This window comes from Rhinoderma darwinii, chromosome 5, assembly GCF_050947455.1.
Source record: "Rhinoderma darwinii isolate aRhiDar2 chromosome 5, aRhiDar2.hap1, whole genome shotgun sequence".
Taxonomy (NCBI): Eukaryota; Metazoa; Chordata; class Amphibia; order Anura; family Rhinodermatidae; genus Rhinoderma; species Rhinoderma darwinii.
The window spans coordinates 14470106-14483401 of record NC_134691.1 but is presented as its reverse complement, the minus strand read 5'-3'; the positions used below and the strand labels follow the sequence as shown (position 1 = coordinate 14483401).

Below are 13296 nucleotides of genomic sequence, written 5' to 3'. Positions count from 1 at the left end.
AAATGTAAAGTTATGCATCTGGGTACCAACAACCTGCATGCATCATATGTCCTAGGGGGCGCTACACTGGCGGATTCACTTGTTGAGAAGGATCTGGGTGTAATAATCTGCAGGCATCATATGTCCTAGGGGGAGCTACACTGGGGGAGTCAATTGTTGAGAAGGATCTGGGTGTACTTGTAAATCATACGACTAAGGGGGGACATGATTAATAATATAAATATATTAATGGCACATACAAAAAATATGGTGAAATCCTGTTCCTTGTAAAACCCCCTCAAAAAACAAGGGGGCACTCCCTCCGTCTGGAGAAAAAAAGGTTCAAGCTGCAGAGGCGACAAGGCTTCTTTACCGTGAGAACTGTGAATTTATGGAATAGTCACCGCAGGAGCCGTCACAGCAGGGACAGGAGATGGCTTTAAAAAAGGGTTAGATAATTTCCTAGAACAAAAAAAATATTAGCTCCTATGTGTAGAAATTTTTCCTTCCCTTTTCCCGTCCCTTGGTTGAACTTGATGGACACGTGTCTTTTTTCAGCCGTACTAACTATGTAACTATATGTACTATGTAACGTCTGGTCGCCCCCAGGTTGGTTTTCATGGTGAGCTGCTCCACTGTAGCGTGTCGTCCGGCCCTCGCGCTCCTTCATAGCCGACGTTCACGTCTCACATCACCGGCACGTGGTGCTCCGCAGTTTCCAAGTCAGTTATTCCCAATGGCTGCCATTTGTCCACTCACGATACACGGTCACCACAGCAGCACGCGAACAGTTCACAAACTGCGCTGTATGAGAAATACCGACACCCGTGGCCCGAAAGCCGATAATCAGCCCTTTTTGCAACTCTGATAAATGGCCCCTTTTACCCATGACAACAACGAGTGACAAGTGATCAGAGAGTCTATCACACACCTTATATACCCACCAAGGCCACCACACATTAGGGTATGTTCACACAATGTGTTTTCAGACGTAATTCGGGCCGATTACGCCTCGAATTACGCCTGAAAAAAACGGCTCCATTACGCCTCCAAACATCTGCCCACTGCTTGCAATGGGTTTTACGATGTTCTGTTCCCACGAGGCGTAATTGTACGTGTCGTTTTCAAAATACGGCACGTAAAAAAACGCTGCATCAAATGAAGTGCAGGTCCTTTCTTGGGACGTTTTTGGAGGAGTTTTTCATTGACTCCATTGAAAAACAGCTCCAAAAACGTCCGGAAAATACGCCGCGAAAAACGCAAGTTGCTACAAAAATGTCTGAAAATCAGGAGCTGCTTTTGCTTGAAAACAGCTCCGTATTTTCAGACGTTTTTGAGTTTGCGTGTGAACATACCCTTACTTCTTTCATGGACTACGCGCTGCCGACGTCAAAAGTTGGAGGTGATCATAATAATGTGACTCCACTATGTATTATCTTTTATTCCGGTAGAAATGCAAAAAAAAGTGCAATACATTTTTTAGGCCATTCACCAATCACCAAAAACATTATGTTGGCTGGAGGGTACGGGTTATGACAGTTCCGGGGATGCTGGATGTGTCGGGTATTTACTGTGTTGTGATATTTATTTAATAAAGTGCATAAAAAATTTGTTTATTGTATTTTTTTGGAAACATTCATTTTATTTTAAAAATATAAAAAAAAATTGGGGGGGGGGGGCTTTTGCTTTGCATGGTTTTTCTTTTAACTATAGAGTACTGGTACATCCCTATATATCTGTATATACCAGTGCCTATATATCTGTATATACCAGTGCCTATATATCTGTATATACCAGTGCCTATATATCTGTATATACCAGTGCCTATATATCTGTATATACCAGTGCCTATATATCTGTATATACCAGTACGTCATGCCTGTGAATAATAATACTATTAGGGAATTTAGGCAGAGAACATCCTCCCATTGGTAGCCTGTGGTCACCGCTAGTGTTTCTGCCCCCATATATAAATATGCAGCGGTCCTTGATGGGTGAGGAAGTCGGACCTGATGGGACCTGTCCCTTTAATGTGCGTCGCTGGACTCTAGTGCTATAAATGACATTGGAGGGTCCTGTTAAGGATTTTGCAGTCTCATGTTCCTGGTTACCTAAATGGGAGGGACCTGAAACAAGTCTGTGTAGAATGGAGAGGCAGTGCATTGCAAAGCAAACAACTTCCCGGACCACTTCAGGACACGGAGCTACGTGAAGTCAAATGATGGTCACCCAACAGGAAGACAAGTGGTTGCTAAGCAACCTGAACTAACACCTGCAGAATATATTAAGAGAGAGCAGCAAGACAAGAGATAAAGATACATTCCATATGATACTTTTATTCCCCATCTTTTTGGTCTGTAACGGGTGTTACCGAAGATAGATGAATGGAACGCAAACCGTAACAGTTCAACAGCTTTACTGAACTTGAGTGTATATACAGAGGCACAAAAGGCGTAGTGGTTACAGTTCACTTTGCAAAGGGCACAATGAGCTTCGTGGTTGTAGTTCCCTCCAGGTGGCGCTGTTGCTGGTCACTATGAAGGGCGCTTCTGGAACCCAACACACATACGTCCTTACATATCAAACACACGACTGTCACACATAGTACTACTACTACTACTACTACTACTACTACTACTACTACTACTATCATAACTAAATGACACCATACTGGCCATTGTTAGACCTCCGGGCAGTCCACTCATTCACACAAACAACTCTCAGAAGAGGCACATAGTTGTGGAGGTTACAACACATAAAGTGCCACAATTCCTTGAAGGTTAATAAATACCTAATCATTGGAAACACAACCAACCGGGAATATCTCCCCTACCGGTCTCTACTTGTCTCCGGTAGACCAGACAGACTATGTTACTTTACACAGTCTCACGTCTCATAGATTTCCTGCCTTTCTGATTCAGGTGTCTGTCTCACTCCCCGCTCCAGTTTTTAGGGCGCTATCTCTTTATACTTCCCGATCCTGTCTTCTAGAGCCCTGTCTCTCCCTCTGGCACTGTCCCTGTTTTATAAGGGTTCCAGTCTACAAGGGGTAGTTTTCCCGTCACGGTCTCCTGATTCTCAAGGGTTACACCTTCTTCCAACTGCTCAGGGTCCTCTTTGTACCGCTACCTGACTCTCAAGGGTAAAGTATATTAAGGGCACGGTCGTCCTACGTTCCTCCACCGATCACTCCTCTCATGCACTTCCACCACAAGACCTCCAGACCCTGACACAGGATCAAGGTGGTCTTCTCTTAAAGCAGTTATGTGGGGAAGAAAAATTATTATCAGTGTAGTTCCTGCAGGATGTGAGTACTCGCTAATATACATTCTGGTCCCCCGTCGCGCTGATTATGATATTTTCATAGATTTTTATAGCACTGCCGGGGGACCGGAAGTCTAGTTGCACAGTCTTCTGTGATGACGATACGACTCTTTGTCACATGACCGACCTCGCTGTATTACTGCTCTCCTGCTTGTACATGGAGTAGAGCGGGATCGGTCACATGACGAAGAGACGTATCGTCATCAAAGAAGGCTGTGCAACAAGACTTCCGGTCCCCTGGCTACAGGAATCCTCCTACTCCCCTCACTAGGCCCCACTACAGTCTCCGCCGGGTTTGAGCACATTACCGCTCACTTGGCCACTAGCTCCGACTCCTGGACAGCTCCAGCAGATTCCCCAGAGCCAGCACCCTGGCCAACAATGTACTACAGCCGTTGCCACCTGAGCGGTGGTGTACAGGGAACTTGGACAAATCACCCTCCTCCACGGCCTGCTATCAGCCACCAGACTCTCATAGTCTCCCAATAGCTCATGGTCTGCTCTGTGATGCAAACTACTGACCACCCGGTAGAGCAGCCGTACTGCTTCCCTCAAAGGACTTGCTTACTTCTAGCCCACAACCTCCTCCTAAGCCCTGCGTCACCTCACCTGGCCTCCAGCCCATCGTCCCACCCACAATAGACATACCACGGCAGGCCACCGAAGCCTGACCACGTGTACAAGCCATCTGTGGCCTACAGTTAATTAATCATGCCCCCGATAGACAAGCCCAGGCCTCATAAATCCACAGTCTAACAACAGGTTCTCCAGGTGCCTCCCACATTCATGGCGCCAAAACTACTTCCACTTGCCCACGAACACCAGCGTTGCGGCGCAACACACCAGCACCACACGCCAATACCTGCACCAGCATCAAACTCCAACAAAGCCCATGCTGCTGCAGACACCCAGGGTGTAGAAGGTGAAGGCATGGCGGTGGCGCTGAGCACGGCGGCCCACCCCTTGACCATAAACCTGATTCACAAGGTGCCAGAACGGTGCGGTCCAAGCACACCTCACACACAGCACACACACCAGACTAACTTCACAACACAGATAAACACATTTAGGCCTCATTTACACGAGCGTGTGCGTTTTGCGCGCGCAAAAAAGGCACTTGACAGCTCCGTGTGTCAGCCGTGTATGATGCGCGGCTGTGTGATTTTCGCGCAGCCACCATCATAGAGATGAGGCTAGTCGACGTCAGTCACTGTCCATGGTGCTGAAAGAGTTAACTGACCGGCAGTAACTCTTTCAGCACCCTCGACAGTGAATTCCGATCACCATATCGAGTAACCTGTTTAAAAAAAAAGAGGTTCGTACTTACCGAGAACTTCCCGGACGTTGCCTTGGTGATGCGTCCTTGGTGACGCGCCTCTCTTGACATCTGGCCCCACCTCCCTGGATGACGCGGCAGTCCATGTGACCGCTGCAGCCTGTGCTTGGCTTGTGATTGGCTGCAGCTGTCACTTGACTGAATTGTCATCCCGGGAGGTCAGACTGGAGGAAGAAGCCGGGAGTTATCGGTAAGTCAGAACTTTTTTTTTACACGTTCACGTATATTGGAATCGGAAGTCACTGTCCAGGGTGCTGAACCAGTTTAACTCTTTCAGCACCCTGCACAGTGACTGTCTCCTGCCGGGTTCGGTCAAAACGAGTTCGGCCGAACCCGGTAAAGTTCGGTTCGCTCATGTCTAAGACACTCCGTTCGGATGTTTGTAAACAGAAAAGCACGTGGTGCTTTTCTGTTTACATTCGGTTTGACAGCTCTTGCGCGAATCACGCAGTTCGCATGGAAGTGCTTCCGTGCGACCTTCGTGGTTTTCACGCACCCATTGACTTCAATGGGTGCGTGATGCGCGAAAAACGCACGATTATAGAACATGTCGAGAGTTTTACGCAACGCACTCGCGCTGCGCAAAATTCACGCATCGTCTGCACTGCCCCATAGAGTAATATAGGTGCGTACGACACGCGTGAAAAGCACGCGCGTCGCACGCGCGTATATTACGCTCGTGTAAATGAGGCCTTAGTCTGTCACCCACACTGCAGCCCACTGTTCTCCTGGTTGTTCTCTTCCTGCGCCATCACCTCACAGGGACTGAGTTTAAAGCGTGACGCAACCGCTTCATCTCTGACAATGTCCTGCCACATGCAGCCCTGTCCTCACTAATGTACTGCCAGAAGTGGACATGCCATTGCCTTCTACAAGATCAGAATAATCATTGCCTGAAATACTCTGTGCTGCTGTTATCATTTCAATGATCTGATAGGTTACGTGAGGTCCTATTCCTCCTCAATTTAATTCAGGAAATATAAAAGGTAGTAATCAAAAGTCTCTATCACTAAACGGCTTGTCTACCTTTTAGGCTAGATTCACACGAGCGCTGCGCATCTCGGACGTGAAAAACGGGGGGACGTGAAAAACTATGGAGGGATGCGTGAAGCACAAAAAATAGGACATGTCCTATTTTCTCACGGACCCTTCACCCGGTCCGTTGAAACAACGGCCGCGTGAATGACCCCCTTGAATCACATGAGTCTGTGTGACGGCCGTTGTTTTACCGGCCGTCACCCAGACGTATTACACGTTCATGTGAATAAGGCCTTAGGGTATGTTCACACACACTAATTACGTCCGTAATTGACGGACGTATTTCGGCCGCAAGTCCCGGACCGAACACAGTGCAAGGAGCCGGGCTCCTAGCATCATACTTATGTACGATGCTAGGAGTCCCTGCCTCGCTGCAGGACAACTGTCCCGTACTGTAATCATGTTTTCAGTACGAGACAGTTGTCCTGCAGCGAGGCAGGGACTCCTAGCATCGTACATAAGTATGATGCTAGGAGCCCAGCTCCCTGCACTGAGTTCGGTCCACTACTTGCGGCCGAAATACGTCCGTCAATTACGGACGTAATTAGTGTGTGTGCACATACCCTTAGGATGACAGGTCCCTCTCAGACCAGCTGAGTGTGGGGGTCCTGCTGCAGTACTAGTAATTGTTTCCCCAACAGAAAACCAGACTAACCAGGACACTCAATGGAATAATCGTCAGCCCGTTCATTTCAATGTAAGCCCCTAGTCCTGCACCAAGCCCAGAGCCATGTCCAGCCAGAAGAGTGGGGTCTGGACCTAATTGGACATGGGAGAAGCATTTATAACTATTACAACTACATATATGTGCACCCGAGGGTTTGTCAGTACATTGCTACCTCCAGCAATTCCAGTGCTTCCAGTAATTGGTATAATAGGCATCATAGATTATATATATATATATACACACACACAATATCATTGATGTCCGATACTTATAATATTATAAGTAACGCTGTAATAATCATATTATAATGAAGCGCCAAGCCGACTCCAGGCCGGGTCCGGATCACAGGATGGCATCGTAGTCAGGTAGCCTATAGATAAAATAAAATGTACATATAAGAAACCGAGGGTGTGTATGCCATAGAGGCAACCTATACAGCTGCTATAGGGCCCATGAGAGGAGAGAGGCCAGGTCAGGATAGCCCTACCCCCTACCACAAGGATAGTCCTACCTCCTACCACAGCACATTAGACATTGGAGATAGACATAAGATTGTTCGGCCAACAGCCCTCACACTCCTAATATAGAGGTTGTGGGGGCTGCATCTGGTTTTGCATTTACTTACATGGGGCTGACCTGCATTACCAGACACAGCCATGGACAGGAATGGCGCTGTTTCTTAAATCTTGAACAACCCCATTTATATGGTCAATCAGCACGACTAAACACTTATGTTATTTTAATATTAAGGGGATAAGCAGCTGCAAAGTCACCTAAGGTGCCGCTTAACGCAGCAAAATAAATCCAATACATTATTGCATTGGTAAAAATCCTGTCTATTTAATTCCTTTTACTCTTTTATGACAGATGTTGGGGACTGTATGGGAAGTCAAGCCTAATGCTTTCTACAGACTGGTTAATCCATCTGGATATAATAAGGAGGATGTTAGTTACCAGTCCCAGTTGCATCATTCTCAGGTGGGGGTCTCAGAGAGTTCGTACCCCGACTGATCATAAAGTGATGGCATATCCTAGAGATATGCCATCACTTTATAAAATGAGAATACCCTATTAAGGGGTCCTGGCACCTCTATGATTAGCTCTGGTAGGCAATAAGAAAAATTGCTGCCCTGTTAGTGATCGGCCAATGGCCACGGCTCCTTGTCTCCATTAGTAATAGGTATACTGACATATATGTAGAGAGGGAGGGAGAGAGAGAGAGAGAGAGAGAGGTCAACCAAATACTTACATACCTGAACCACCAAAAAATCAGGCAGAGTAACAAAAAAGGAATGAAGACGAGGGTGAGGTGCGTTATCCTCCTCTGTCTGGTGTCATCTGGAGGACAAAGTATAAAACAGTATAATACAAGTACTGTATAACATAAGTATAAAACAGTATAATACTAGTACTGTATAACATAAGTATAAAACAGTATAATACTAGTACTGTATAACATAAGTATAAAACAGTATAATACTAGTACTGTATAACATAAGTATAAAACAGCATAATACTAGTACTGTATAACATAAGTATAAAACAGTATAATACTAGTACTGTATAACATAAGTATAAAACAGCATAATACAAGTACTGTATAACATAAGTATAAAACAGTATAATACAAGTACTGTATAACATAAGTATAAAACAGTATAAAACAAGTACTGTATAACATAAGTATAAAACAGTATAAAACAAGTACTGTATAACATAAGTATAAAACAGTATAATACAAGTACTGTATAACGTAAGTATAAAACAGTATAATACTAGTACTGTATAACATAAGTATAAAACAGTATAATACAAGTACTGTATAACGTAAGTATAAAACAGTATAAAACAAGTACTGTATAACATAAGTATAAAACAGTATAATACTAGTACTGTATAACGTAAGTATAAAACAGTATAATATAAGTACTGTATAACATAAGTATAAAACAGTATAATACTAGTACTGTATAACGTAAGTATAAAACAGTATAATACAAGTACTGTATAACATAAGTATAAAACAGTATAATACTAGTACTGTATAACGTAAGTATAAAACAGTATAATACAAGTACTGTATAACATAAGTATAAAACAGTATAATACTAGTACTGTATAACGTAAGTATAAAACAGTATAATACTAGTACTGTATAACATAAGTATAAAACAGTATAATACTAGTACTGTATAACGTAAGTATAAAACAGTATAATACAAGTACTGTATAACATAAGTATAAAACAGTATAATACTAGTACTGTATAACGTAAGTATAAAACAGTATAATACTAGTACTGTATAACATAAGTATAAAACAGTATAATACTAGTACTGTATAACGTAAGTATAAAACAGCATAATACTAGTACTGTATAACATAAGTATAAAACAGTATAAAACAAGTACTGTATAACATAAGTATAAAACAGCATAATACTAGTACTGTATAACATAAGTATAAAACAGTATAATACTAGTACTGTATAACATAAGTATAAAACAGCATAAAACAAGTACTGTATAACATAAGTATAAAACAGCATAATACTAGTACTGTATAACATAAGTATAAAACAGCATAATACTAGTACTGTATAACATAAGTATAAAACAGTATAAAACAAGTACTGTATAAAATAAGTATAAAACAGCATAAAACAAGTACTGTATAACATAAGTATAAAACAGTATAATACTAGTACTGTATAACATAAGTATAAAACAGTATAATACAAGTACTGTATAACATAAGTATAAAACAGTATAATACTAGTACTGTATAACATAAGTATAAAACAGTATAATACAAGTACTGTATAACATAAGTATAAAACAGCATAAAACAAGTACTGTATAACATAAGTATAAAACAGTATAATACAAGTACTGTATAACATAAGTATAAAACAGTATAATACTAGTACTGTATAACATAAGTATAAAACAGTATAATACAAGTACTGTATAACATAAGTATAAAACAGTATAATACTAGTACTGTATAACATAAGTATAAAACAGTATAATACAAGTACTGTATAACATAAGTATAAAACAGTATAATACTAGTACTGTATAACATAAGTATAAAACAGTATAATACAAGTACTGTATAACATAAGTATAAAACAGTATAATACTAGTACTGTATAACATAAGTATAAAACAGTATAATACAAGTACTGTATAACATAAGTATAAAACAGTATAATACTAGTACTGTATAACATAAGTATAAAACAGTATAATACTAGTACTGTATAACATAAGTATAAAACAGTATAATACAAGTACTGTATAACATAAGTATAAAACAGTATAATACTAGTACTGTATAACATAAGTATAAAACAGTATAATACTAGTACTGTATAACATAAGTATAAAACAGCATAATACTAGTACTGTATAACATAAGTATAAAACAGTATAAAACAAGTACTGTATAACATAAGTATAAAACAGCATAATACTAGTACTGTATAACATAAGTATAAAACAGCATAATACTAGTACTGTATAACATAAGTATAAAACAGCATAATACTAGTACTGTATAACATAAGTATAAAACAGTATAATACAAGTACTGTATAACATAAGTATAAAACAGCATAATACAAGTACTGTATAACATAAGTATAAAACAGTATAAAACAAGTACTGTATAACATAAGTATAAAACAGCATAATACAAGTACTGTATAACATAAGTATAAAACAGTATAATACAAGTACTGTATAACATAAGTATAAAACAGCATAAAACAAGTACTGTATAACATAAGTATAAAACAGCATAATACTAGTACTGTATAACATAAGTATAAAACAGCATAATACTAGTACTGTATAACATAAGTATAAAACAGCATAATACTAGTACTGTATAACATAAGTATAAAACAGCATAATACAAGTACTGTATAACATAAGTATAAAACAGTATAATACAAGTACTGTATAACATAAGTATAAAACAGCATAAAACAAGTACTGTATAACATAAGTATAAAACAGTATAATACAAGTACTGTATAACATAAGTATAAAACAGTATAATACAAGTACTGTATAACATAAGTATAAAACAGTATAAAACAAGTACTGTATAACATAAGTATAAAACAGTATAATACAAGTACTGTATAACATAAGTATAAAACAGTATAATACTAGTACTGTATAACATAAGTATAAAACAGTATAATACTAGTACTGTATAACATAAGTATAAAACAGCATAATACTAGTACTGTATAACATAAGTATAAAACAGTATAATACTAGTACTGTATAACATAAGTATAAAACAGTATAATACAAGTACTGTATAACATAAGTATAAAACAGTATAATACTAGTACTGTATAACATAAGTATAAAACAGTATAATACAAGTACTGTATAACATAAGTATAAAACAGTATAATACTAGTACTGTATAACATAAGTATAAAACAGTATAATACTAGTACTGTATAACATAAGTATAAAACAGTATAATACAAGTACTGTATAACATAAGTATAAAACAGTATAATACTAGTACTGTATAACATAAGTATAAAACAGTATAATACTAGTACTGTATAACATAAGTATAAAACAGCATAATACTAGTACTGTATAACATAAGTATAAAACAGTATAAAACAAGTACTGTATAACATAAGTATAAAACAGCATAATACTAGTACTGTATAACATAAGTATAAAACAGCATAATACTAGTACTGTATAACATAAGTATAAAACAGCATAATACTAGTACTGTATAACATAAGTATAAAACAGCATAATACAAGTACTGTATAACATAAGTATAAAACAGTATAATACAAGTACTGTATAACATAAGTATAAAACAGCATAAAACAAGTACTGTATAACATAAGTATAAAACAGTATAATACAAGTACTGTATAACATAAGTATAAAACAGTATAATACAAGTACTGTATAACATAAGTATAAAACAGTATAAAACAAGTACTGTATAACATAAGTATAAAACAGCATAATACTAGTACTGTATAACATAAGTATAAAACAGCATAATACTAGTACTGTATAACATAAGTATAAAACAGTATAATACTAGTACTGTATAACATAAGTATAAAACAGCATAATACAAGTACTGTATAACATAAGTATAAAACAGTATAATACAAGTACTGTATAACATAAGTATAAAACAGTATAAAACAAGTACTGTATAACATAAGTATAAAACAGTATAATACTAGTACTGTATAACATAAGTATAAAACAGCATAATACTAGTACTGTATAACATAAGTATAAAACAGTATAAAACAAGTACTGTATAACATAAGTATAAAACAGCATAATACTAGTACTGTATAACATAAGTATAAAACAGTATAATACTAGTACTGTATAACATAAGTATAAAACAGTATAATACTAGTACTGTATAACATAAGTATAAAACAGCATAATACTAGTACTGTATAACATAAGTATAAAACAGTATAAAACAAGTACTGTATAACATAAGTATAAAACAGCATAATACTAGTACTGTATAACATAAGTATAAAACAGCATAATACTAGTACTGTATAACATAAGTATAAAACAGCATAATACTAGTACTGTATAACATAAGTATAAAACAGTATAATACAAGTACTGTATAACATAAGTATAAAACAGCATAATACAAGTACTGTATAACATAAGTATAAAACAGTATAAAACAAGTACTGTATAACATAAGTATAAAACAGCATAATACAAGTACTGTATAACATAAGTATAAAACAGTATAAAACAAGTACTGTATAACATAAGTATAAAACAGCATAATACTAGTACTGTATAACATAAGTATAAAACAGCATAATACTAGTACTGTATAACATAAGTATAAAACAGCATAATACTAGTACTGTATAACATAAGTATAAAACAGTATAATACAAGTACTGTATAACATAAGTATAAAACAGCATAATACAAGTACTGTATAACATAAGTATAAAACAGTATAAAACAAGTACTGTATAACATAAGTATAAAACAGCATAATACAAGTACTGTATAACATAAGTATAAAACAGTATAATACAAGTACTGTATAACATAAGTATAAAACAGCATAAAACAAGTACTGTATAACATAAGTATAAAACAGCATAAGGGCATGACCACACATGGCGGAATTCCTCCGCAACTGTCCGCATCAATGCCGCACCTAATCCGGGTTGCGGATTACGGCTGCGGATCTGCACAAAATGTGCAGAAAATTGATGCGGACTAGCTGCTGCGGACTGCGGGAAAAGTGCTTCCCTTCTCCCTATCAGTGCAGGATAGAGAGAAGGGACAGCAATTTCCCTAGTGAAAGTAAACGAATTTCATACTTACCGGCCGTTGTCTTGGTGACGCGTCCCTCTTTCGCCATCCAGCCCGACCTCCCTGGATGACGCGCCAGTCCATGTGACCGCTGCAGCCTGTGCTTGGCCTGTGATTGGCTGCAGCCGTCACTTACACTGAAACGTCATCCTGGGAGGCCGGACTGGAGACAGAAACAGGGAGTTCTCGGTAAGTACGAACTTCATTTTTTTTTACAGATACATGTATATTGGGATCGGTAGTCACTGTCCCGGGTGCAGAAACAGTTACTGCCGATCGCTTAACTCTTTCAGCACCCTGGACAGTGACTATTTACAGACGTCTCCTAGCAACGCTCCCGTCATTACGGGAGCCCCATTGACTTCCTCAGTCTGGCTGTAGACCTAGAAATACATAGGTCCAGCCAGAATGAAGAAATGTCAAGTAAAAAAAGCAAGACGCATCCGCAGCACACATGACATGTGCATGACAGCTGCGGACTTCATTGCGGAACTTTGAATCTCCATTGAAGTCAATGGAGAAATTCCGCCATGAGTCCGCCACTGCTCCGCAACAGACAGAGC

At 38.5% G+C, this 13296-nt stretch overlaps 1 protein-coding gene across 1 annotated transcript in view; it reads right to left on the bottom strand.

Annotated features, from left to right (window-relative positions):
* Positions 1 to 6598: 6598 nt before the first annotated feature.
* Positions 6599 to 13296, bottom strand: part of TMEM71 (transmembrane protein 71) — a 68922-nt gene continuing 62224 nt past the window's right edge. The window contains exons 10-11 of the mRNA XM_075827960.1: positions 7598 to 7682; positions 6599 to 6714 (exon numbers count right to left, since the gene is read on the bottom strand). Coding sequence (XP_075684075.1) covers positions 6687 to 6714; positions 7598 to 7682 — 113 coding nt within the window. The 3' untranslated portion in view covers positions 6599 to 6686. The remainder of the gene's footprint in view (positions 6715 to 7597; positions 7683 to 13296) is intronic.